Genomic DNA, 26,917 nt, shown 5'->3' on the forward strand with positions numbered 1-26,917 from the left:
AAATATTGCAATTTTAAATTAAAATTTCTATTGGATATATACAGAATTACATTTTAATAGAGATTTCTGTAATGCGCAGCTGAATTTTCAGCATAATTCCTTCCATCATTCTTCAGTTTCACATGATCTTCAGAAATCATTCTAATATACTGATTTACTGCTCAAGAAACATTTCTTCTTGTTAATTTTGAAAACCGTTGTGTTGCTTGTGGAAACCATGATACATTTTTTTTTTTTAATTCTTTGATAAATTGAAAGTTCAAAAGAACAATTTTATTTGAAACGGAGTAGAAACGCAAATATCTTTACTGTCACTTGTGATCAATTTAATGCATCCTTGCTGAATAAAATAATATATTTTTTTATTAAAAATTATCTTTCTATTCCTAAACTTTATAGTTTGGATAAACTTCTATTTAAAACTAAATCCACATTAGTGTGAAAAAATATAGAATAAGAAAAGAAAGTATTGTATACAAAGCTTCATTCTCTGTCTCTGTAAGAGACCCTGCATCGTCTGTCTTCCCTTCTGTTGAAGTCTTTCTCTCAGCTTCGGTCCCACTGGTGTTTCCAGTATCTTTTCTCTTTGTAGTAACCTCTATCATTCCTTCGATCCCAGTCATTTTTCTTCTCCTGCCATCGTCCGGGTTCCCCATCTTGTTCTTGGTCTTTTCCCTTCCCTCCCTCCCACCTGATGAATCCCATCTATCCGCTTTTCTGGGGCATCATGGATGTCAGATTGATGGGCTTTCGGGAAGGTCTATCCCTGCCTCCAAACCTCAGCTGACCGGACTCCTGGCCTCCTCCGAGTTGCCGTGGAATCTAGCTTTGGAGCGTCCGCTCTTGTTCGAAGTCCAGGAAGAGCTTGTATTGGTCCACCAGCAGCTTGCTGACATCTCTCCAGGCTCTGCTCACCGAACACTCCTCTTTGTATTCAACGAAAGCATACCCTGTACCCTGTGGATGTCTCCAAACTTGGAAAAGACTTCCTGGAGCTTGTCCTCAGATGTCAGTGGATTCAGGTGTGCCATGAACAAGGTTAGGTCGGGGTCACTGGTCACACCCTTGTCAGGCTGGTAGCGGCCATCATGGACGGCTTTGTTGTTGGGCTCCATATCTGTGCCATCGATGCTGCCCACTTTGAGAAGGTCGTAAACCTTCGCCACAGGACACTTGCTCATCATCTGACAGTCGTCAGAATTTATAGATTACATTTCATGCAATAATTAATGCTCAATACATTTTCTAATAAAAATGTATAATTTAATTCAAAACTATAATCATTTTTGGATAAAATAAGTTATGCAATAAATGCATGCAATCCAATTCCTAAGAAATATCTAATTCAAATTGGAATAATCCTTAAAAAGTTTGTAAATTACGTTGTACAATATTTTTGCAAGAACTCATGCAAAATAGTTCCTGAACTTTTAGTTGATTATAAGTTCCTGAAGAACGTTAACTAAAAAAAGATGAGTACTATAAAAATAAATATATAAAATGTATATGATTTTAATGTGAAATCCAGTTCCTAAATAAATAAGTACTAATATATATATATCGATTTTTAGTTAAGTGTTTAGGAAATAAAATTATATATATATATATATATATATATAATTTTATATATTTATAATTTTATATATATATATATATATATATATATATATATAATTTTATTTTGTGCATGTGAAATAAAGTTCCTAAATAAATAGTTAATTCAAAAAAGATTTCTATAAAATTAAACAATATATAAGACGTATTTCAACAACATTATCAGAGAGCATCGTGCTTTAGTTGAAACAGGATCATCCGACCGTTTATTAGCAATCATTAAAAAACAACGTGCTGTACAATTTGTTTACAACTCCGTCATATTCTTTTGATGCATAATCTGTTGATTTAATTTTTTAAATCTTTAATAACCTCAGGCATATAATTTCCACAGTACAACAATATATGAAAACAAACATTTGTCCGCGTGGAAACTCTGGCTGAGCTGTAAACGGGCCGTGCGCGTCTCTGACGTCATCAGGTTTTCCGCGCAATCCATTGCGTCACACAGACACACATGTTAAAATAGTTATTTAAAAATATTATAAAAAGAACACAGTGAAAATTTGTACTTAATTGAACTACAACTTTTAAGAACTTGAGGATGTGAAATTGAGATTTATTCTGAAACATTCTGCTCTTTAATTAGGCCACTATTTGTGACAAATCATATAAATCTATATATATAACACACACACACACACACACACATCATATAAGCATCAATATAAGTTTTCTCCAGACCTTTGGCCATCACTGTATATACAATGACAGAGGCAAAGCATTGCATAAAATCATTTATTTAAACAATGTATCCACCATCTCATACAGATTGATTGGAACATCTCCGTCAGCTTTTGGTCATCAACTCTCAGTTTTTGTGTAACATGTACTGCTTTGTTCAAGTTAATCACGACACACTCAGCATTGTACAACGGTAACATTTCAAATGATATCAAAGTTTGGTTTCACATTCCAGTTTTCTGAACCCTTTAAAATATCGCTCCTTTTAGCATCGGCTTTCTGCTTCAAACATAAACGTTTGGGCATCATAAATAATTATTGCTAAGCCTCTAACTACCTTAGATTAGATTAAGAAAACTCTTATAAAAATGCAGAAAGTTGGACTATAACTGCATGCTTTGGAAGCACTGATCTACCAATATATAAAATATACAAAAAGAAATGTGCCGAAACTAGCATGTCAGAGCAGGATAAATATCTTAAAAGTAGGACACGTCGAATATGTACCGCAATCTAACGTGTTTGACATGTAAGTCACTGTGTGACAAACCCATACACTTACTAGCCCCAAACATTCTGTTTACTAAGGCAATGATTACATTAAAAACTGTCTAGTTAAGAAACAAGGTGTCTTTCCCTCCTCAATACATTAATGTTTTAGCCATGGATGAGCTTCTATCGAAGCTTTACTGCGGTCGCCATAGTCATAAAGAAGTTCTTCTCCTTCCTGGATGTCTCTGGAGGCCACGAGGATAAGGTGAGGTATTCCATTAATATCATGGAGTTTGGTTTGACAATTGCCATTTTTACTGTGGTTGATGAGCCTTCCCAATCGATCCGACTCTTTCGTAGCATCCACACTGTCGGAGAAGAAATGTGCTAGATTTCAGACAGTGTTTAAAAGGTTTCACTGTTAATTAAAATGATATTTCAGCCAATTTCTGACAACTTACACTCCGGCCATCCCTTATGTAGATAAGTTTGTTTCTATTAGAACAGATTTGGAGAAATGAGCATGACATCACTTGTTCACCAATGGATCCTCTGCAGTGAATGGGTGCCGTCAGAATGAGAGTCCAAACAAGGGTTTGAAGTTTAAAATGTCTTAATAATGCACTTCATCTCTTCTTTTGATGGACTGGAGTGGTGTGGATTATTGTGATGTTTTTATCAGCTGTCTGGACTCTCATTCTGACGGCACCCATTCACTGCAGAGCATCCACTGGTGAACAAGTGATGTAATGCTACTCATCTAAATCTTGTGTGAAAAGTAAAAATGTATTGCAAACTGTTTAAATTTAGCCTTTAGGACAGTTTACAACAATTTCCTTTGAATAAATTCAAGAAAAAACTAGATATAACTGGAAAGTGCACTGTAAATTATTTTTTTTTTGTAATTTTAACAATAAGACAGTAAAATGCTACAGTAAAGAAATAATTGGTTAATAGTAAGTTTACAGTACACATTTACAGTACAGTTGACATTTTACAGTAAAATACGGTTATTTACAGTTTTATGAAGTGAAAATGAACAAGTTATCTTCTAACAGATAGTGAAATCATTAAATTGCATTCCCAGAATTCCCTTTGAGACATTTTAAAATTGTTGGTTTTTCTTATCAGTTATGTACATTAGAGTTTTGTTAAATTACTGTTAATTGTATTATTTTAGTGTCGTGTATTTTATCATGACGGTGTTTTGTTTTTGTGTATGACAATGTTTACTTTCTATAGTATTTAAATCAGCTTGTGGAAAAGCTGTTTGTGATGAGTGACAATGAATCAAAGTTAATTTATATGGATGTTGTCAGTATATTAAAAAAGGTACAAACCAGATTTTACTACCTTATTAAAGTTGGTAAGTTCACATCGTATCAGTTAATGAAATATGTTTTTTTTTTACTGCATATGTTTTTTTTTTTTACTACATTTCACAGTTTTATTTATTTACATATTTTCTTCCAGTGGGTGCGATGCTTGAACCTACCAATATGTTTTGCTGAGATACTGGAAGTAATACATGTAGCAGCCAGTGGTTGGATCTTGTGCGTATAAAGCCTCCCTTTTTTTGGCGTCCGTTATCTGCAGCAGATCTCCATGATACTCCACTACATACTGGCCTTTCTGGAACTTCTGTGTGGCAAAAACTCCCCTGCCCTTTCCTTCAATGTATCTGACCTGTCAAAACAACATGAAGGTACGCTTGTGTCCATCCAGCAGAGTTCATCATGAAACTGAATTCATCATGTCCAAAATTACCATCATTCCATTCTCAATCCCGTTTATGATCAGCATGTCTATGTGCTTCTTCTCTTCACACTGGTGACAGAAAACAGACATATGCATTAATATTTTAACCTCAGTTGAAATAACGCCTATGAAAAAAACTAAATCTGAGCATTACCTTCAGTTCACTTTTGCTTTTTCTGGAGCTTCGTCTGATGGGGTAATAATCTGTAACCTTTCGGCTTTGAGTGCTCTTGGTATCAGCACTGCAAGGCAAAAATCATTAATAATCCAAAAACGTCAATGAAAGAAATACTGTTCATAATACAGTAAAAAACAAACAAAAAAAAACAATAATAATAATGTTAATTAACAATATGCAATAATAAAATGTATATATAAAACATAATATATTTTTATATCACTGATATACTATTATCAATTATGCTAAAATATAAATACATTATTGAACTAGATTTTTATAATATCTGTTTAACATTTTAAGTATTTTATTGTTTTTACATACGAGTTTATAGTTTACGTTTCGGTTTTATTGTATTTTATAAATGAGAGAATGAGGAATAGCTTAAATTTATGTTTTTTTTTAAATATATTTTATTTTCAGTTATATATATATTATATATATTATAGTTAGCCTAAAGTATTTTTGTAAAATATTCAAAAAGGAATAAAAATTCTAATATTTAATAATTACATTGTTAACACTTTTGTTTTGTTATATATATATATATATATATATATATATATATATAATTTTATTTTATACACACACATATATAAAGAGGGTTAAAAATGTACTTATTACTAAAGCAGTCTTACAATAATTACAATTCTATAAATTAAATCATCATTACAAAAAGCTAGATAAAGCTGCTCGTCTTGTTTCTGAACAAAATTGAAAAAATTAATTCCTTCGATTTTTAGGCAAGTACATCATGGGACTTACATTCTCTGTGTGGCTTTCTTTACTTTAACTTTGCGACGGGCTGGTTTCCTTTGACTGGGGGAAGTGATGTCACTGCTGGCGTGGATGTATGACGCAGTGCAGTGCAGCTGATGTGTTTTCTCCTCAGCTCTGTGCACGGAGTGCTGCAGCTCTTCATTCACAGCCATTTTTGGGAGGATGAACTCCCCATTCACAGCACTGCCTCTCCTGGCTGTAGTAGACACAAATCAATGACTTGCAACAAATGCAGTGAATGTGTGAACAGTGTCGAGAGAGAGAGATAATGCATTAATTTCCTTCATCCTTACAATCTCCATGCTTCTGTGGCTCATTTTGCGTGCAGAATAATCGTGAAGTTTTCCCGTCCTGGATGAGTTTGACAGCGATGGCTTCATGATGCTGTGATTTGGAGCTGCTGTGCTGTAAGAGACGGTGAAATGGCGAGTGTCCGTTGCATATGATGTCCTGTAAAACAGTGAGATTTAGAAAGGAGGTGCCAACTGACTTGAGCTTTCTATGCATCTAAGATTAAAGTAGTGGCGTACATCAAAATTTGCTTTATTGGGCATAAAATAATTAATATACAATGGAGTAAAACGTGGTCTTGTATTGGGAATTTAATTCAAATACCAGAAATGACAAAGAACATTTTGTAGTCATAATTTACACAATTAAAAAAAAAAAAAAAAAAAAGAAATAAATGGAAATGCACACATGGTGTATATTATTTATTATTATATATTTTTTTAAATCCTACATTTAGTGTAAATGGTTTACAATTTGAATTAAATTTATTTTAATTTGAATTAACTGTAATTTTCACATTTAAAACAGTAACAGTGATTACAATATTACACTTGGTAAAAATTAATTTTTATATTTTCTGTTGCCATTTTCATTTTAGTTTGCCTATTTAGTAATTTTGTTGTGAATTTTTATTCGTTTTTTTTTAATACGTCTATGCAGGTTTTTTGTTGTTTAATTCGATTTAGATGTTTTGGTACATCAATTTAAACTAAACAAATATGAGAAATGTAATTGATTATTTTTTCTGTATTTTATTTCATATATATATATATATATATATATATATATATATATATATATATATATATATATATATATATATATATACATACACACATATATATATGTGTGTGTGTGTGTGTTTGTGTCTGACCCACGAGCACAAAACCAGTCTTAAGTCGCTGGGGTATATTTTTAGCAATAGCTAAAAACATTGCATGGGTCAAAATAATTTTTCTTTTATGCCAAAATTCATTAGGATACCGAGTAAAGATCATGTTCCATGAAAATATTTTGTACATTTCCTACCCTAAATATATCTAAACATAATTTTTGACTAGTAATATGCATTGCTAAGAACTTAATTTGGGCAACTTTAACTTTTTTTTTTTTTTAGCACCCTCAGATTCCAGATTTTCAAATTGACCGTTATGACTGGTTTTGAGGTCCAGGGTCTCTAGCACACACCTATATGTATATATATTTGTATGTGTGCACTGAGAAATTAATTTAACAAGCAAAATTCCTTGTAAGTGGCAATAAACATCTTTCTCAATATGATTCTTTCTAATGAGTCTAATGCTTTCATATAAATAATTGTGAAAAGTAATAGAATAAAAATATTGAATTGAAGGCAACTAACCACATAATGATTTTCAAATAACGACTGAGTATCGTAGACTGCATAACGTAATTATAGTGGTGTAACTTTACCATGGCATTGACAGTTTCTGAACACGCCCACACTGGGCCTGTAGCAGCTGCGCTCGCGCGGTTTATAATGTTGTGCACCGCAGCGCTATTGTTCTTTGATCTGCTTTAAACGTCACAATCAAGTGTCCGAAAACACACATATCATACATCACACCGAACACACACACACAAAGCCACATCCATTCATACAACTGATCAAACAGAGACCCGAGGCAGCCGGTGCAGTTGGTGTGTTTCAGATGGAGAGTTGAGAATAAGAGCAGTTTACAGACGCATCCAATCACTGTCTGCGATCAGATCATCCTCATCTGCGAGGAAACGCCGTGTAACGTTAACCTACCCCGTTCATTTCAGTCCACTCTCTCTCTCCGAGCCGTATTGTTTTGAGCCGATGGTCCAGTCCAGTGTTTTTTCTCCTCTACACTTCTGTGCTTCTAAACGAGGACATTCACAAACAGATCCGTGTTCACGACGGACAAAAAAACAACAAGAAACTTTCGAGCAATTTTAATTAACACTTCTCCATCCGAGCTAGTTTCTACAGTTTCACGCCGCCATGTTTCACTTTTGTCTCATTCACGGGAGGAAACCATGTGAGCATTTAAATAACCAATGATGTTTGGCAGTTGTGTTCACATTGACCGGAAGATGGGGCTGTTAGGCGACTCATACTTCCTGCTTTAGTGTTACTTAAAATAATAATAATAATAGTAATAATAAAATACTAAAATAAAATAGCTATCGAAAATCTGATTTGGTGTTGCATGGTAGTACATTTTTACGTTTTCATTTTAATTCTATGCATTTTTTTTGTTTATTTTATTTTAACCGCTTGTTGTCAGTTTTACAAATGGAAGGTGTTTTCTTTTATTTCTGTTGAAGATTTAAGATTATTATTGCAAGACACAAAATACAATGATTTATTTTTGTGAGTAGAGAGTAGAAGTCTTGCGAGATAACAATTAAAAACAACATGATATATACGACGTATAATAAGTAATAAAATAATAGAAAACATAACATTAACTTTTTAAATGTTCATTATTTTGTCATTAAAAAAATCCTAAAGGTCCTTAATAAATATCTTAAAATGCTGAATTGAAAATTCAAATAGAAAATCTCAAAACCCTCAATGCTTTATAGACATATATTGATTTTTTTAACATGTTAACACGGGTATATTAAGTTCGCATAACACATAACATTTTAATCTGTTGACTTTTTATACTTTCCACAAGTTTAAGTTACTTTCTTCATCTCTCAAAGGGTTTTAGGACAATATAAAAATACAATACACAAAGATTGTTTAACGATGTTCGAATTTGGTTGAAATAATTTATAAATTAAAATGTTAATCTTCTGATATATTGGTTGTTTTCAACCTTTGTCGTAAAACAGAGGTCAGAATATTCCTTTGACCTTACCAGCATGGCTTCAGCAATGTCATTTTGACGTGTCATTGGAGGAAACTATTTTCCTCGCGTCACTTCCTGAAAGTGAGGAAGGGGGAGGTCACGTGACAAGGCTTCGGCGCTCTCCTTCTCCGACTACTTTTGATTTTAAAATATAATCAAACATTTCGATTATTATGTACGGGCTTCAGTGCTTTGTGAAAGATGGTCGTAGGCCGGCTTTCGACCGATGCTCCGCGACGCGTCACGCAAGTCGCGTTGAGAACATTTCTGGACAAGGGATCGAGTGTTTTTTGGGCTGCAGCGTCACGTGACCAGCACGCGCCTCGGGTAAAGATGGCGCGCGGCGGTTAGAAAACAAGCAGCGCGAGCAGCGGCGACATCCTGCACTCCGCTGCGACGTTTTGGATCCGTATAAACTGATTGGAGTAGGTGTTTTTCTTACTGGACATCAGCTGTCAGACGGCGGATTTAATCTGTTTCCTGTCACGCTTACAGTTTCGGTCGGTTTAGAGCCGTTGTGCAAGAGAATATTGAGTTTAATCGCGTTTCGCGTGATAGGTGAAGGAGCCAGCTAACCTGAGGCGAGCCGTTAGCGCACTTTTGACAAAGTCACTGACAGGAATTATTGCTTCAAATGTCATTTTTTGACACTTATTTTATTTGTCAGAGTCCTTTAGATTTATATGAACCCGGGTATAGCCTTTATAAAGAGCGTTTTGACTCCTATTTTGATATTCAAAGTTTATGAAACGATTCGTGAGGAAAATTAGCTAGCAACCACCGAACCGAGACAGGTATGTTTCACCACATGCAGTTTACATATAAAGTTATATATGTCTTGACTAGTGAGACTTTTTATGTTAAATGGTATTTATATTATACATTAATGTTATAATGTGCCTTTAAACCACGATCTCTTTTTCGGGGAATCATTTAAACGTCTCCACTGAATATTTAGGACTCGAGAGCTGCACGTTTAGTGTGTTCACAATCACCAGATTATACGACAGGTTATGATCGCCGTTTAATTTAAACATGTTGATCATTTCGGAGTGTTATTTTGCTTTTAGTCTGGTTTCTGAGCGTGTAAGCTGATTAATATTAAAATCCAGCATCACCGTCAGACCAGGAAGTATCTTGTTGGATCAGTTTTGTCAAACACGTGTGGAGGTGGATGTTGTGGTGAGCCGTTGTGTCCCTCAAGAATGCGTTTCTTGACTAATAAGTGTTGTTTAGGTTTATATAATATGCAGTGTTCAGTCGCAAAGGTCTAACGTTACTATTAGTAGCCTCCAACAGCATGTGATTGGAAAGATGTGATCTTTAATTGGGTGTTTTGTCATTGTGTGTATACTTTCTAAATGCAGTCTCTTTATGATTATTAATATTATGGTTTTCTCTGTCTTTTAGGCAATGGATCCTGGACAAGATTTGCTTTTGGCTGCTCTTAGTGAGAGTGGAATCTGCCCTAATGATCTATTTGATGTTGATCCTCATGAGACGCTTCCAGTCCCTGCTTCACACCAGGTCATTAAAATGCATCATACATGCATCATGGTTTACTCATTTTCATGCAGTTTAGTTTTTTCTTTTTTCTTTTCAAAGCTAAGGCTTGGTATTGACCCATTACACATCAATTTGTTTAAGATATCCAATCGTTTTTTATATATATCGGGTACACAGGACATTAATCTTTCGTAAAGAATAAATCGCTTAACTAAAGCTTTTAACTATACAGTGAACCCTCTTAGTTGATACGATAATGTTAAAGGTTAAAATTAACACCCAAACTACTACATTCAATTGCAATTTAGTTTCAGATATATAATTAACATCAAATAAAAACTGGGTTGTATACAGACATGAGGCCATTTTTATATACACTTCTTAGTTGTCTAAAAATAGATTTACTTCAGTTTGTTGTTGAAATAAACATTTGAACTTGTTTCACTGGCAGATTTATTCAAGTTTACATTAAATATTGAAGAATATATAATGATTGACATATGCTACATATATTTAGTAGGGAAAAACGGTAAGATTAAGATGCATTAACATGTTAATAATATACTGATAAACTTTTTCGGCAACATTGACTGATCATCTCAACAGTGGAAGCGCCTGCATGCAAGTTTCATATGATTTACATAATCCTAGAATATTCGGTTTTTATTTAACAAAAGTGCAGTCTTTTGTCGTTATAGTGAGTGGACACAAATAAAAGGAGAGGCTTTACAGATTCCAGAGATGTTTTACTCTTATCCAATTATGACCAAAATGACTATTTTAAGAGCAAATTACTGCACCGTAACGTTACTGTACCAAAAAATCCAGCTGTAATGATCTGTCCATCATGGACTCTGTGACCTCACCACTTCCTGTGGAATAATTTTTTTCTTTTTCTGCAACTAATAAAATGTTGGTTGACCAAGTCTCCTCTGATCGACTATTATGGGGGCATCCCTAATATTTAGCAAAATGCTCCACTATTGAGTTTTTTTTTCTAGCTAAGGAATGAGCCATGGGCATTAAATTGCTTTCCTGAGCATAATGTAGCTTTATGACAACTTTCAGTAGTTGAAACCCTGGATTGAGTGATAACATATCTTTTGATGATCATTCATGTTTAGATTGTGCTGTAACTGGTAGTTAAGAGAAAGAGATGATCTGTTCACATGCCGCTTGAACGGAGGAGCTACAGCAATGTTACAACATATTAAAAAGCCCAAAAAACACATTTATTAAGTTTTGTGATAAAAGCAATTTGTGAAAAAATATTTGTGCTCTGTTGTTTTTGATTGCCAAGTTTTTAAATTGAGCTTGTAGTATTTGAGTCTCGGCACAATTAACATTTGGTGAAGTGTTGTTCATACAACAATAGAAAACGGCATAGATAAGGATTTAAAAATCAACATTGGTTCATCAAAATGATAGTCAACCCAGACCTACTAAAAACAAAACTGAAATTAAAAGTATACTCTTTTTAAGTCGCACTTTTGATTAACAAGTGATGATTGAGTCGTTCTTTTCCTTTTCAGTCAGTCTCATTAAATGCACTTGACATCGGTCTCAGTAATGAAGCTTCTGGAGTTGTCAGGATTGAACCTGCAGTTCCGCCTACTCCTACAGTCACAATCAGGGTAAGAGTTGCATGTAGCATCACTAACAGACTAAAATCTGCTTCAGATTGCTGCTTATTATGGTTTTTACAATTTTTTTATGTTTTTATTCATGTGTATTTATATATTTAAAAATGTTCATTTGAATTTTTATATTTTTGTCTTGTCATTTTTAGTGTTTATTCTATGTAGTTTTTATAAATTAAGTTTAAATGTTGGTTATTTTTTTAGTACACAAGCTAAACTAAACTGAAAAATCTTGCCTTGGCAACTGGCTTAAATAAGTTTTTTCCCATTTAAGCTGAAAGGCCTGTATGTTATAAGGCAACCAACCTTGAGTTTTAGTTTTTATTTGCCGTTTAATACAGAGTTTATCTGTATTATTTTATACCCAATATACAGATTATTTCACCGGTCATGTATCTGAAAATAAATAAAAGAATGAATCAAATCATGTTTTTGTACTGTTTTGATGTATCCATTCAAGTAATTAATATAGTGAAAGTAAAATGCACACAGGCATTTACAAGCTATTAAAAAGTGAAGGAAAGCAAGATAAAGAGGGAAAATGCAAACAAACGGATTAACATGTTCTTCATATAACGTCACACACCTGCAGTGCTTATGCGAGCAGAGAAAAATATAATAAAGCTGGACTATATATATATGCCTATATGTATAACAAATATAATAATACATTTTTACTTAATAAATTAAGAAAATTAATGAAAAACTGTGCAACAAATAGCCTAGTATGCAGAGTTTTGTTTCTTTTTGTGCTGTGCGAAAGGAAACAGACGTCGTAAAGCGGTGTCCTATTTTTACTTTAGACTACAAAAGCACAAAGATTTGTTTTTATTGTGAATGTACGCAAATAAAGGCAAACCTTTTACAAGTCTGATTATATTTGATTAAAAGGAGTAATTGCTTTCACTGTTAGACGGAAAAAATTCAAGTGATTGCACTGGCGCTACATGCATTTTATGTGGATATTGGAAGGCGAGTGAAGTAGGCTACATAGTTAATAATAATTTCAAATACATAGCGAATATGGAAACATTTGATTGTGTCGAATAAGACCACCCAACGTCAGTTTCGTTTTAGCCTAAATTTGGTTTGGCTTGTTGTTTACATTGCTATAGCTTCTTATATTTTTAATTCTTGTTTTCTAAATTCTGTTAATTGAAAGTATTTGTTGTGGAGTGAGGAGAACTAAAATAGCCTAGCTATGTTTACAATGTATGTTTCACTATGTTTATAATGTTTGTAAACCGTTCGAGTCGGCATTAGGCCTATTTCTGAATTAAATAATAAAATGTGACTTATCCACAACATGTTTTTTTTCTCTCTTTTCCCAACGGTTAATCTGTGTGTTACAACACTGGTAATATCGGTATCCCCGCAGGGGCGTTCCCTCTTTTTCTCGCTTTCCTTCACTTTTACATAGCTTGAAAAAGTGGCGTGCACATTTTGCTTTCACTTTCAAACAGTGGACATTCAGCAATTAAAAATAAAGCAATTGTTTGTTTTTAATTAGTTAGAATTTTCGTTATTTTCCTCACTTTCCTTCGCTTTTAAATATCTTAAAAGCACCGTGCGCATTTCAGCGTCAGTTGCTTGAATGCAACAACAAAACACAACGTCAGCGAACCTAACCGTCAACACCATCTATCGTGGCAAGCCTACTAGTCACAACCCTAGTTTGCATTTATTTCTGGAAGCTACATCCAAACAGATTAGAACTAGCGATTTCATGCCTTTTATTCTGTGCAATTTAATGCAGACAGTGAGTGAGCAAACTATAGGCATTCGGTCTGTCTGAACCTGCTGCTTGTGTAACATTTTAATGTTATGCATTGATTATATATTCTGTGTCGTCTTTGCAGGAGAAGCCTCAACCCTCAACAACCACCTTCGTTTTAAATCAACTGAATCAGTTGCCATCGCTGGGTACAATTGTAGTGACCAAACCATCAACTGGTACCACCTCCAGGCAGACCATCACAGTAACCAAGGTGGTGCACACAAATTCGACAGCACAACGGAGCTCTTCATCCTCTCCCACCGTTTGCACTGTGGTCCCACCGAATAATGAGCAGATCAGACTGAAGGACCTTCTCAGAACCAGCAGCCTGAAGACAAGCAGCCTTGGAGAGCTTATGAAGTTGAAGCCCCCAACTGACATAGCGCAACCTGTTGCTACAGCAACAGCCACAGGCACAAGTGAGTGCTGGCAGACGTGCTGGTCCTCAAGCGATCATAGATGTTTTTTTGCTTGTAATGGTCTGATGATACAGCTGTCTGCTTTGTGGCACTTTGCAAACCTGACGCCAAGTGCCAGTTTTCAAGTGCTGCCTCCAGCTGTCAAAACGAAATCAACATGAGCTCAAACCATCTTTGGAGGCGTTAAAGCTTGTTTGATGCTCATAAGGAATAACAGACCTGTTTTTAGGTCTATATTGTTTAAAGAAACATTATTGATTTAGGCCATGTTCACAATGCAGCTAAAAACAGTTGTCAGTGCTTCAAACCAGTGCATTTTATTATAATTACATTATTTATATACCAATATTTTTATTAGTATTTCAATTAAGCTGTTTTCAGTTTCTGTTTTATATTTCTAGTAATTTTATGTGCTTTTTCTAACCCGTATTCATTTCTTAATTTCCAGTTAGTATTTTTAGTGCACCAAGCATTTCTAATTTTCATAGTTTTTCATCATATTTCAGCTCTTATTTCAATTAACCAATTTTTTAATAGCTTTATTTATATCCCTGCTTTAAACCAAGTGAAAGTCATGAAAAATTGTATTGTTAAAAATTTGAGCATTGACTAAAGTTTTGAGAGGCTGTGTGGATGTAATCATGCTGTGTTTTCTTTAATGTCAATGCTCTTCCTTTCAGAAATTATTCTGATCTCCACAAAGATGATGAACAGATCAGGTATGGGTAGGGTTTTAACTGCAGTGCACTGAGTCTCTTTTCACAGGTGCTTTCATGTTGTGGTGGGACCGTATCATTTCCGGCACACTACTGTGGGTGTGTGAATATTTGTTTCTCATGTGTGAATATTTTCTGTCTCCGTTTTCTTCAGCGGAATTAAACAATGGCTTGAAAAAGGAAGTGTCCAGCAAAGATGTAGCAAGAATCTGGGTCAATGATGACATGAAAATGCGGAGCTTCTCACCTGTAAATGTAAGCTTATTTATTTGAATTTAAATCTGATAAGATATTCACTGAGGACTTTAGGTGTCATTAAAATTTTTGGGATTGTTTTTTAATTATTAATTTAATTGATTGTAGAAATTACCAGGAATGAAGGAAGAAGAGGAACCAGAGGAAGAGGAGGAGGAGGAGCTGGGTCATGCGGAGACATATGCCGAATACATGCCGATGAAACGTATGTATTATCATGTTATCAGAATGCTTAAGTTAAGGCTTGTGCACAGCCAGTAATTTCTTAGCTGTACATTAGATGTAATCTATGAAAAATACAGGATTATTATGAATAATAATGACAACAAACTCGTTGTTTTTCACTGTTTTTGGCAAGTTTGTAAAGTTGATCTTCTCTCGTCTCTCAGTGAGAATTGGACTGCGGCATCCTGATCCTGTGGTTGAGACCAGCTCTCTGTCAAGTGTCAACCCACCAGATGTGTGGTACAGACTTTCCATTCCAGAGGAGACCATAGATAGAGGCTGGTTATCTGCCCTACAGCTTGAGGCTATCACGTATGCTGCTCAGGTTTGGGCCTTTTTATATATTCTAACCTTTAAAATGGTATTACCGCTTAGGAATCAGTTTAGTTCATTTATGCAAGTGAAATCATATTATACATAACGTACTGTTATTTCTAATATTGTTTACTGCAGTATTTCAGATCTATCTCTTTCAATGGTGTCTCTTCATACAGCAACATGAGACATTCCTACCAAATGGAGACAGGGCATCCTACTTAATTGGAGATGGGGCCGGCGTTGGAAAGGGTAGAACCATTGCTGGAATCATATATGAAAATTATCTTCTTGGCAGGAAAAGATCCCTCTGGTATTTACCTGTTTTCTTTCTTTTCAAAACTGCTTTTTGGTGTGTAATTTTACCATTATACATGGCTTTTTTTCACCACTGGTCTGTACAGGTTTAGTGTATCAAATGACTTGAAATACGATGCAGAGAGGGACTTGAGAGACATCGGTGCAAAGAACATTCTGGTCCATTCGCTAAACAAGGTATGTTAAGTGCTTCTTAGCCAACATGTGAGATTGTCTATTATTATTTTGACTAAATTTTCTCTCTTTCAGTTCAAATATGGAAAGATCTCATCAAAACACAATGGCAGTGTGAAAAAAGGTGTGATCTTTGCCACATACTCATCCTTGATTGGAGAGAGCCAGTCTGGGGGAAAGTATAAGACGAGATTCAAACAGTTACTACACTGGTGCGGAGATGACTTCGATGGTGTTGTATCCTTTCAAATTAAGAGGAAAAGAAAACAGAAAGTCTGATATTGTCAAACTAAATTTATGCAATAAATTACGTTTTGACACTCTTTGTGGCTTTTCACCACTCAGTTCTAGCGGCAGTGTTTCAACTGTGTCAATGAAACCGGTTGTAAACCATTCAATTTCTGCAGCTTGTTAGCTAAAAAACTTGTTTTTTTGATTAGTTTTTTAACTCAATTTGTTTTCTTAATTATTTTGACATGTAATGTATTTAATGTGTTCAAGTCAATGAATCTCTTATGAAAATAAGTTTTTATTACAGCCACCATTTAAATGTTTATATTTCAGGAGCAAATTATTATATAAAAAAATATGATATTTGCCTTATGGGCAATTTAAATGTTCATATACAACTATTTGTGCTCTTTTTGTGTTGATTTATTAGACAGATGTTATTAATTTGATTTTAAAATAAAAACATATTTTGGTTTAGTTTTTTAGACTAAATAAAAGCCTTCATTTTACTTTTTGGTTAAAAGAATCAAAAACATTTTGGTGTTGCGTTATTTGGGGAATATTAAAATAAAAAACAGAAGTCGCATTTATCATTTCCACAATTTTGGTACTACATCAACCTGACATCTCTAGAGGAACATTCCGTGCTCTAGAGCAGAAAAGCATTGCGTATTGACTGAACCGCAGTCAAGCGCTTAACATGGTGTGATTGTATTCAGCTCTCTAGTAACTATGGTGATTGATTCCCTTGACTGAGTATCTCAGATCATATTTGATGAGTGTCACAAAGCCAAAAATGTTTGCCCTATTGGGTCATCAAAGCCCACAAAGACCGGCCTAGCGGTTTTAGAGCTGCAGAACAAGCTGCCAAAAGCCCGGGTTGTGTACGCAAGTGCTACAGGTATGTGACACTGGATGTTGTATGTTGGCCAACATGGATGCATTTGTTTTTTTTTTTTCCTCCAAATGCATTTAAGTTTTTTTCTATTTATACCTCTTTTGTTGGATTTTGTGTAGGAGCATCCGAGCCCCGCAATATGGCCTACATGAATCGCCTTGGGATCTGGGGGGAAGGAACTCCTTTTAAAGAATTTACTAATTTTATCCAAGCTGTTGAAAGAAGGTGAGTTGATCATATAAGAGTCTGTGTCTATGACCTTGCTTTTTAGTACCAGCATGCATCCTCTCAATATTGAATGCAACCCTTTTCTTTTTTTTATCCTCTTATTTTAGAGGTGTTGGTGCCATGGAGATTGTTGCTATGGATATGAAGCTGAGAGGAATGTACATCGCTCGACAGCTGAGCTTCACAGGCGTGACATTTAAAATCGAAGAAGTTCCCTTAACGCAGGACTACATCAAGATGTACAACAAATCGGTTCGCTTGGTGCGTAAAATGCCAAAACTAAAACTGAACTTTTTTTTTTGCCAATGTGTCTATGATCATTTAAATTATTCTATATTCACACAAAGTCATTTATTTTGCAAACTTGCAGTGGGTAAGAGCAAGAGAGAAGTTCCAGCAAGCCGCTAATCTGATGGATGCAGAACAACGGATGAAAAAGTCCATGTGGGGTCAGTTCTGGTCTGCTCACCAGAGGTTCTTCAAATACCTGTGCATTGCCTCCAAGGTACGGAGAGTGGTGCAGCTGGCCAGAGAGGAAGTTAAAAATGGAAAGGTTAGGTTGGACGTTCTCTTATTGCAAAAATCTTTCAAAAATGAAAGAAAGAATTGCGGTGATTTTGGTTGTGCTGATCTGTAACCTTCCATGTAGTGTGTGGTGATTGGTCTTCAATCAACTGGAGAGGCTCGAACCCTTGAGGCCTTGGAGGAGGGAGGAGGCGAGCTCAATGACTTTGTCTCCACTGCAAAGTCAGTCTAATAAATATGCAGGAAATACTTTTTATTGTACTCTCTCTTATGCCATCCAAGAAAAATGAATAATTTGCAGAACTACAATGGAAATGTGGTTTTCCCATTTGTAAGTCACTTGGCATTCTTCAATGTACTATATCCTAACAGAAACACTTCATACGTGGCCGTGCTGCATTATAAGGGGCTTTCCCTGCCATTAATGCTTAGACAATTTACACTGCACACATCTGCGGTGCAGTGTTGCTCTGACACGGCCACTAAATTTCTGAACAATCTGAACAAATGCATCAAAACGAACTCCTCATGGATGGCCTGTGGTTGAGTACATTTACATTTTTGGGTGAACTAGCAGATGATAGACAGTGTCATTTTCATTTGTTTTTTTTTTTAAAGGGGTGTACTGCAGTCCCTGGTGGAGAAGCATTTTCCTGCACCAGACAGACAAAAACTCTTCAGTCTTTTAGGCATTGACCTAAGTGTGAAGGAAACACCTTTACCATCAGAAACCTCCACTGAGAAGAAAGGCAAGAAGCGAAAAGGTACTGTTCAGATGCACATGAAAAGCAGTTTCTACCCTGAAGCTATGAGTGCATTTCGATGTTGGAGGAAGTAATACCACTCTTAAGTTACTCAAATTGAAAATGAAACTGAGTTATGACAGTTGGTGACTGGTGTTTGCAGGTCCAGAAACAAAGAAGCAAGTGAAGAAGGCTCGTAAATCTGGTGGTCTGTCTGGTACCAGCTCAGATGAGAGCAACTCTGACGATTCAGACAAAGATGTGGAAAGCGACGACAGCTTCAATTCGGTCAGCTCAGGGGAGGAGGATGAAGATGACTTCAACCCCTTTAAGGATGATTCCAGTGAGGATGAGGAAGATGGTGAGAATCTGTAGCACTTGTTAACATTGTAAATTATTGCACCCAAGATAGTCGAGCCATATTATTTATGTAGCGCTTTATTCAAGGGACCCTTTTCCGAGACTACGATGACATAATACGATTAACTTAGTAAATTAAAAGACTACACTTTTGTTATATTACCTTAGCTTTAAATTACAGAAAACTAGTTAACTCTTCTGCACAAGTGTTTGTAAAACAACAGCTGAGGGACTGGTGACAAATTATGTTCTCTTCTGATCAGTGTAATCAATCTCTTCATATTTTTCTTATCTTTCGTAAAGTCTTAAATATTATTGTGGATTGGGGCGAATGAGAATGCAAACATATTGTTGTAATTTCCATTCACCTCTATAGAATTTTCCCCCATCTATGATGACTTGCACTTCTGAGAGAGCCCTGGAAATGAGAAAGGGGTGCATACAGATTGTTTCAAAGCAGTTCCACATAAAATAAACAGAACACTGTTAATGTTGCAGCTGAAAAGCAGCTCAACGTAAGATAATACTGTCATTATTTAATCAGCTTTGATTCAGCTCTGTTCAATAACTGTCCATGGTGCAAAGTTTAACAGATATAAAATGAATCCCGTTCTTGCAATGAGCAGCTCTGCAGAAGACTAAAGTGCCATTTTATCCAGCTTAATTCAGTTCGGTGTTGATACAATTATAATTAGAAATATTCAAATGCTGCAAATTGTTTGAAACTTAGATCCGTGGCTCATCAGAAAAGACACTAAAAAGAGCAAAGACAAGAGGAACAAGAAGAAGAAGAAAAAAAGGATTGATCCAGACTCTATTCAAAGTGCCTTGTTAGCCTCTGGGCTTGGAACAACCAGACCCACTTTCACAACCCCCACCATCAAACCTTCAAACAACACGGTTGCTATAGGTATGTGACCAATGAGCTCTTCACAGTGTTTCTAGATGTTTTATCACAGATAACTGCAGCTGAAAGTTGTTGATTTAAGGCAGTATAATGAAGAAGTCCAGTGCCATTGTCCAGTGAATAATGGTGCCAATAGTCAAACTAAATACTTGTTCTTAAGCCAAAAGTGAGCCAGAGGAGAGCAGCTGTGTGACCAGTCAGGATGCTGTTGAAGATGCCCAGCGGATGAAGAGGGACCTGCTAGAGCAACTGGAGCAGCTGGCAGAGAATCTGCCACCCAATACACTTGATGAACTCATCGATGAGCTGGGAGGCCCTGATATTGTTGCAGAGGTTGGTCTGTTTGTAGATTTTTTATTTTTAGGGCCGTCAGTTATTTTGTGTACACCGTGTATTTAACTCAAACAACGCCATTTTTTTTTATTATTGTGCATGTCTTATGCAATGCAGATGACTGGCCGCAAAGGCAGGGTAGTCAGCAATGATGATGGCACCATTTCCTACGAGTCTCGATCAGAGCTTGATGTTCCAGTTGAAATCTTAAACCTCACGGAGAAGCAGAGGTTCATGGATGGTGATAAGGTATGCTATTTTGGTTTTTACCTACATCTGTGTAATGTTGTGATATAATGAATAGTATTTAAACAGTTCTGTGTTCACCTTTGTAGAACATTGCAATTATCTCAGAGGCTGCCAGCTCTGGGATTTCACTTCAAGCCGACCGCAGAGTGAAGAACCAGAGGAGGAGGGTACACATGACATTAGAGCTGCCCTGGAGTGCTGACAGAGCTATTCAGCAGTTTGGTGGGTACATGGTATTTATTTACTTTTATCTTCATTATTATATTTTTGTATGTGTATACATATTATGAAAAGTATATATTCCGTTTTCATCAATATAAAAAAAAATTAATTTTAGCTAAAGGTTTAGTCATTTTGTTGTATTTTTGTTATTTTTAATATATTTTATTTTCCATCTGTCTATAGTTTTTAATTGAAGTTTTCATTTGTCAAGTTAGTGTATCAAGGTAAACTAAATGACTAAATGACAGATGTTGCCTTGAAATTATTTGTATAATTAATAGATTTATGCTAGTTCTAAGCAATTTGAATGAACACTTTTTGTAAGTATGATTTCAAATAGATGCAGATAGTCAATAACGAACTAAGCCATAAAGACAAATGCACATCATAATATGCGTCACATTTAATTTGTTTGATAAAACAAATTTAAACAAAATTTCATATGAAACTTAATTGAATAAATCTTAAACTTAGTTCAAACAATTGAGTGTCTATTAATACAGTCTAATTTTATTAATTTGTAATTGCAAACAGGTCGAACACATCGATCCAACCAGGTCACAGCACCTGAGTATGTGTTTCTCATCTCTGAACTCGCTGGAGAGCAACGATTCGCTTCGATTGTTGCCAAACGACTAGAAAGCCTGGTAAGTCCCTCATGCACGTGTTGTATGCTAATGGGGGATTTAATTTTGTAAGCCTAATTGTGTTTGTCTTTCTCAAAAAGGGGGCATTAACGCATGGAGACAGAAGGGCCACAGAGACGAGAGATCTCAGCCGATTTAACTTTGACAACAAAGTAAGATTAGATTACACACACCGTCAGTATTAAATAGGGTTGTTTCTAGACAATATGCTCATGACTTTTTCTCATCTACAGTATGGCAGAAACGCTCTGGAAATAGTAATGAAGTCTATTGTCAGTCTGGACTCTCCTTTAGTGTCTCCACCTGCTGACTTTGACGGGGATTTCTTTAAAGGTACAGGTGATTGTTTTTAATAGGAAAGAGTCACTTGAAAACTAGAAAAAATGTAACTTAATCTTTCTGCTTTGCATTTCCTTTTTTCAGAAATCCGCAATGGTTTAATTGGAGTGGGGCTGATAAATGTGGAGGATAGATCTGGTGTTCTCTCACTGGACAAAGGTGAGATATTTTCAGTCTGTTACATTCTCATACATTTAATGTTCAGGGTACCTGCTGGGTTTTTTTTTTTTTTTTTAGAAGTCTTCAAATGTCTTAAATTCAGTTTGATCACCTGTAAGGCTATATAGGAGGTCTTAAAGGATTAGTTCACTTCCAGAATAAAATTTTCCAGATTTTCTCACCCCATGTCATCCAAGATGTTCATGTCTTTCTATCTTTAGTCGCAACGAAATTAGGGTTTTTGAGGAAAACATTCCAGGATTTTTCCACTTTTTAGAGGGCGTGCGCTTCAGGTGTACGTGCTGAGAAAGCACATCATGAATGAAATGTTTAACCGACAAGGTTTTAAAGCACATGCAAATGTAATTTTGTGATTTTGAATAAGTGCAGTGTCATGTAAGTGGAACTCGTCAGTGAGTTAACATTTAATGTAAATGCGTAATTGTACATCATATTGAGATGCTAGAACTGCAGCTGATAGAATTTTCGCTGTAGCACGATACTGTGATATTTTTTCAAAAGCAGATTGTGGAGACGTTTTAATCTTCAATGATCAAAAATCGTGTTATCACACACCCATACGTATAACAAAATGTTTAATTATCATTTTAAGAGTTCTTAAATTTAGAAAAACATGAATCACCTTCTGTCCTAATGTGATTATTAAACCTCAAAGAGTGATGGCTGCCCTGCCTTTAGGAAAGACTAAAAACACGTAAATTCATTATACAGATTTTACTATTATTGGCTGAATACATAAGCACAGTACTGTTGTATGAACAAAATATAATATCACATGATCTCCTAATCCACATGTATTTATGTATTAGTACATAAGGTCTCAAAATAAATGAAAATAGGGTAAAACATTTAAGTATTTTAACAAATGCAATTGAATATGTGCCCCAGCTTATTGTTATTGCCCAAATGTTTTCATTTTTTCGTGCAACATATCTTTTATTAATTTCTTGTTTTTTATAGACTACAACAACATCGGGAAGTTCTTGAACAGGATTCTTGGAATGGAGGTCCATCAACAAAATGCTCTCTTTCAGTATTTCTCCGACACTTTGAGTGCTGTCATTCAGAATGCCAAAAAGACTGGAAGATATGATATGGGAATTTTAGGTATGAAGTGGTTTTAAATCAAAAAAATGTTCTGTATTTTTTTTTTTTTTTGGTGTTTCAATTCCAGTAAATCTTGGGCTAAAGGCCATAAAACTCTAATACAATTTTGTCGACCAAGGTTTAAATTTCACCACACCAGCCTATAAAACGCAACCGATTGTTTTGATTTAATATATCCAATCACGTTGGGAAAAATGTTACTTTTTGAAAAATTCATCTGTGCCTTAGTCATTGTGTCTTTTAATGTAGTGAACAACTCCAGGATTTAGACTCCAGGATTTGCTCATTTCAGTTTGAATGTATATTTTCTTTGCAGATTTGGGTTCTGGAGATGAAAAAGTGAAGAAAGTTGATGTAAAGAAATTCTTGACTCCAGGATATTCCACCTCAGGTCATGTGGAGCTCTATACAGTATGTATATCCATACTGGGAAACTAAAATATGTGTCCATGCTTATGAACACCGTTGTGATGAAATTATTGGTGTTAATATGTCCTAATTGGTTAATTACTAAAAAGTCAAAACTTGTTTCTGTGTTCAGGTGAGTGTGGAACGGGGAATGTCATGGGAGGATGCCACCCACGTCTGGGCCGACCAGAACGGACCAGATGATGGCTTTTACGTACAGGTGAACAAGATTTTTGTTTCCCCCTTTATGCACTCCACTTCCAATTCATTTAACAACTGAAACTAACAGCATTCTGTTTCATTTCAAGGTGCGGAATAACAAGAAAATCTCCATACTGGTAAAGGAGGTCAACCCCAAAAAGAGACTCTTTATGGTGTACAGACCAAATGTTGGAAAACAAGTTAAACTGGAGACCTATGCAGACATCAAGAAGAGAAGTAAAAAGGTAGTACATTACAGCAGTTTCATTGCATTTCTTAATGTTTTTGGTTTATCATTGTGTTTCAATAAAAACCACACTAGTTATTTATGGTAAAATATGCAGGTTTTGCCTTCGTTTTCATAATTGACTGAAGAATAGTGAGCAGACATTGCACATAATCGACCAGTTGTGCTGTGGATCTAAAGGGAATGCTGTAGCAATGCAATTATTAGTACATATAATGCATGAGGACCTCAGAAATACCTTCAATATGAAAACAAAGATAAAGTCCAGATATTCTGACCAGGAAATGTCTATCAATCAGTTTTACTTCAATTACAGATTCTTCTGCAGCAATTATGATCACAACATCGCAACAAAAATTTGCTATCTCATTTGGTGCTTGGTGAATGTTAATTCTCGATCATTTTGGCATCCTGCAGACTGTTTCATGTAACTTCTTCAGCTTGTACAGTCTCTAATCCTGATCTCAAAATAGGTTCTTTCTGATGATGCCAAGCAGCACTGGATTGATCAGTACAACTCCTCGGCTAATGTCTGTTCGCACGCGTACTGGTAGGTGCTTTTTTTTTTTTTTTAAGTAATATCAGAAGTGAAAATAGAAGCAAACGTGCAGTTTCACTTTTGTTTTGTACATTGTGAAATCTGAAAATGTTGTCCTGAGGAACACTCTTTTTGACAGGCGTGGAAACTGTAAGAAAGTGTCAGTGGGGCTACAATGTGAGATCGGTCTTCGGTGTAGGACATACTATGTCCTCTGTGGCTCCGTCCTCAGTGTGTGGACCAAAGTGGAGGGCGTACTGGCTTCAGTCAGCGGAGCCAACGTGAAGATGCAGATTGTACGTTTAAGAACAGAGGACGGGCAGAGGATTGTGGGTATGTTGTCCAACATATACAAATACAGCATCATTGTACAGTATAGAGAAATGTAAAGAAATGGCAATTTTTTGCCCTCCATGTTTTAATTTTTGCTGGAAAACACTTGTGCATCACTGCCTCCAAAAAATGAATTTTTCATTTTAATTTGATTTAAAAGACAATGCACAAATTTTTTTTTTCCACAATGTTAAAGTTTCAGTTGATTGGACATTCTTTTTTGATTATTAAAATTAAACTAAACCATTAAAATGGAATCCAGATAAATTCAAACTGAAGATCTAGAACTTTGGGGAAAATAAAACAAAATGTACACAGAAAAAATCCATAAGGCCTTAAATGTATTTTTCTTTGAAAGGTGTTAATTTGTATAATTAATAAATTTCATAATTTCAGTTTAGATATGCTTTTTGATTACTAACATTTAGCCATTAATATAGAATGCAGAAAATTTTAACTGACTGAAAACTTGAAAAAAAAAAAATACACATGATAATAAATAAAAAAACTATATAATAAAATGGAATAAAACTAATAAGAACAAAGAAAATGTTTCATCAGACCCTAAACATTTAAATTTTCTTGAACTTTGAAAATTTGTTGTTATATTGTGTAAATTTAATAATTTTATTTAGACATGCTTTTTGATTACAAGTTTAATGTAACCATTAAAACGTTTGTAAAAAATTAAAATTGGGTGTTGGGTCTGAATCCAGACAGATATAATAAATTCCACTTATTTCAAAGAGCTCCACAAATGTTTGATTTTTCAACTTATTTTCCGTTTTCTTTTCAGGTCTGATCATTCCTGCCAACTGTGTGGCGCCTCTGATCAACATCCTGTCATCATCAGATCAGTCTCAGCAGCTGGCCGTGCAGCAGCAGCAAATGTGGCGGCAACTCCATCCGCAGAGCATCAGCCACACCATCAACACATAGCGTGACACAAACACCCCGCACTTTAGGGCAGATGTGGCATCATAAGCCAGCCAGCCACCCTTCCTCTTCCGGCACGCCGGTTGTGTCGTGTTCAAAATTTCAGGGTTTTCGTGTCCAAAGAGGACTCCTTGTCAGAGCAGCTACAGAATCAGAGCTCTGCGGGTCAGGTTACTGCACTGAGAGGGGCGAAACTGGACAATATTTGCTCAGTCTGTTACCTTTTCACATCCTCTGTCTGTTAAACCATGGCCTGTGCTTTCCATCAACATAAGTGGCTTTATGAAGTCACATACACTACTATGTACACAGGACAGCGCTCAGGGGTTACTCACAATCTAGTTTCATTTCAATTTCTTTCTCTTTTTTTTCATCTCGCACAGCCTCCATCTGTCCCCACCTTCTGACCCAGCATGTCTTGGGCATGACACTGCTTGTTTACCACTTAATACAGAACCTGATTCACAAGCAGGAATGCGCTGGCTTTAGTGATGGGTGTAAGCGGTGCAAACCACACCCTAAACACTTTATCAAGAGACGTTGCATGGTTTGACGAACCCTTCGAATTTTTAGTTTATGGAAGTGGGTCAGCAGGTTTTCACTGCTTTCCAGCGTTTCAGTTTAAGTGTGATTTGTAATTTAGAGTGTCCTCTATAGAAGGCCACATCAATCAATCAGTCAATGCTTTCGCTCCGTTTCTTGCTTTTAATAATTTGCCGTCACTATTGTTATTGGGGACAAAGAGCTCCCAAACCTCATTTCTGCTGTAAATGTGTGAGTTTGACACACGCTCAGTCTCTACTATATCTCAATGTATAGTTGCATATCTGAAATGTCATGTTTTTGCTCAATTGTAGATGTCGCAGGACTCTAAAGACCATGTCATTCATCCTTGCACGAGTTGCACTACTGATGGATCTGTTGTACAAAGAATCTACGGAGAAATTTAACTGACTGCAAGATCTCTACCTCTTGCATTTGACCAATAAATCTTGTGGATTACCTCGATTTCAAAATGTCTTCACTTCAAGGAACAACTTTTTTTTTTCTATTCACAGAGTGTATTTAACTTTTATTTTTCCGTGTGGTATGGTCTGAACAAAGGAAACTGTAGAAGTCTTATTTTCAGTATCTGGTGCATTTCATAGTATAAATGTTATTCTCAAAGTCTTATTAAAAAAAAATTGTGTTCAGTTTATTTCAGTATAAAATATGTACAAAGCTTTAAAATAATAATCCACCTTAAATCGAATTAAACTTTTGGAAAGTTATTTTGGAATCTTATCTTACCGCC

At 35.5% G+C, this 26,917-nt stretch overlaps 2 protein-coding genes and 1 pseudogene across 6 annotated transcripts; 1 reads left to right on the forward strand and 2 right to left on the reverse strand.

The window, feature by feature from the left end:
• Positions 1–521: 521 nt before the first annotated feature.
• On the reverse strand, positions 522–1,190 carry LOC128020580 (U11/U12 small nuclear ribonucleoprotein 35 kDa protein-like; annotated as a pseudogene).
• A 1,148-nt stretch (positions 1,191–2,338) lies between these two features.
• LOC128020806 (N-lysine methyltransferase KMT5A-A) lies at positions 2,339–7,847 on the reverse strand. Its single transcript, XM_052607534.1, has 7 exons — positions 7,572–7,847; positions 5,800–5,956; positions 5,492–5,702; positions 4,703–4,790; positions 4,558–4,617; positions 4,286–4,476; positions 2,339–3,158 (listed from the first exon to the last, which is right to left on the reverse strand). Exons 1-7 carry the CDS (start codon positions 7,578–7,580, stop codon positions 2,948–2,950), a joined length of 927 nt encoding a protein of 308 aa, XP_052463494.1. The 5' UTR covers positions 7,581–7,847; the 3' UTR covers positions 2,339–2,947.
• Positions 7,848–8,721: 874 nt separating this feature from the next.
• LOC128020807 (protein strawberry notch homolog 1-like) lies at positions 8,722–26,631 on the forward strand. Of its 5 annotated transcripts, none has more exons than XM_052607536.1 (33): positions 8,733–9,440; positions 10,057–10,173; positions 11,685–11,786; positions 13,652–13,988; positions 14,669–14,707; positions 14,859–14,959; positions 15,068–15,164; positions 15,349–15,509; positions 15,679–15,812; positions 15,904–15,994; positions 16,067–16,228; positions 16,988–17,123; positions 17,240–17,345; positions 17,456–17,609; positions 17,719–17,901; positions 17,998–18,095; positions 18,492–18,637; positions 18,780–18,977; positions 19,707–19,886; positions 20,044–20,216; positions 20,334–20,465; positions 20,552–20,687; positions 21,222–21,334; positions 21,415–21,486; positions 21,568–21,667; positions 21,758–21,832; positions 22,814–22,960; positions 23,277–23,371; positions 23,502–23,588; positions 23,677–23,814; positions 24,290–24,366; positions 24,494–24,687; positions 25,484–26,631. In XM_052607536.1, the coding sequence occupies exons 2-33, from the start codon at positions 10,060–10,062 to the stop codon at positions 25,624–25,626; spliced, it is 4,221 nt and encodes a 1,406-aa protein (XP_052463496.1). In that variant the 5' UTR covers positions 8,733–9,440; positions 10,057–10,059; the 3' UTR covers positions 25,627–26,631. The 5 variants fall into 5 exon arrangements, with proteins under 5 accessions (XP_052463498.1, XP_052463496.1, XP_052463495.1 ...); XM_052607535.1 differs by having other exon boundaries at positions 8,733–9,071; XM_052607537.1 differs by lacking the exon at positions 8,733–9,440 and adding an exon at positions 9,782–9,828.
• Positions 26,632–26,917: the final 286 nt, after the last annotated feature.

The sequence above is a fragment of the Carassius gibelio genome, chromosome A10, assembly GCF_023724105.1.
Source record: "Carassius gibelio isolate Cgi1373 ecotype wild population from Czech Republic chromosome A10, carGib1.2-hapl.c, whole genome shotgun sequence".
NCBI lineage: Eukaryota > Metazoa > Chordata > Actinopteri > Cypriniformes > Cyprinidae > Carassius > Carassius gibelio.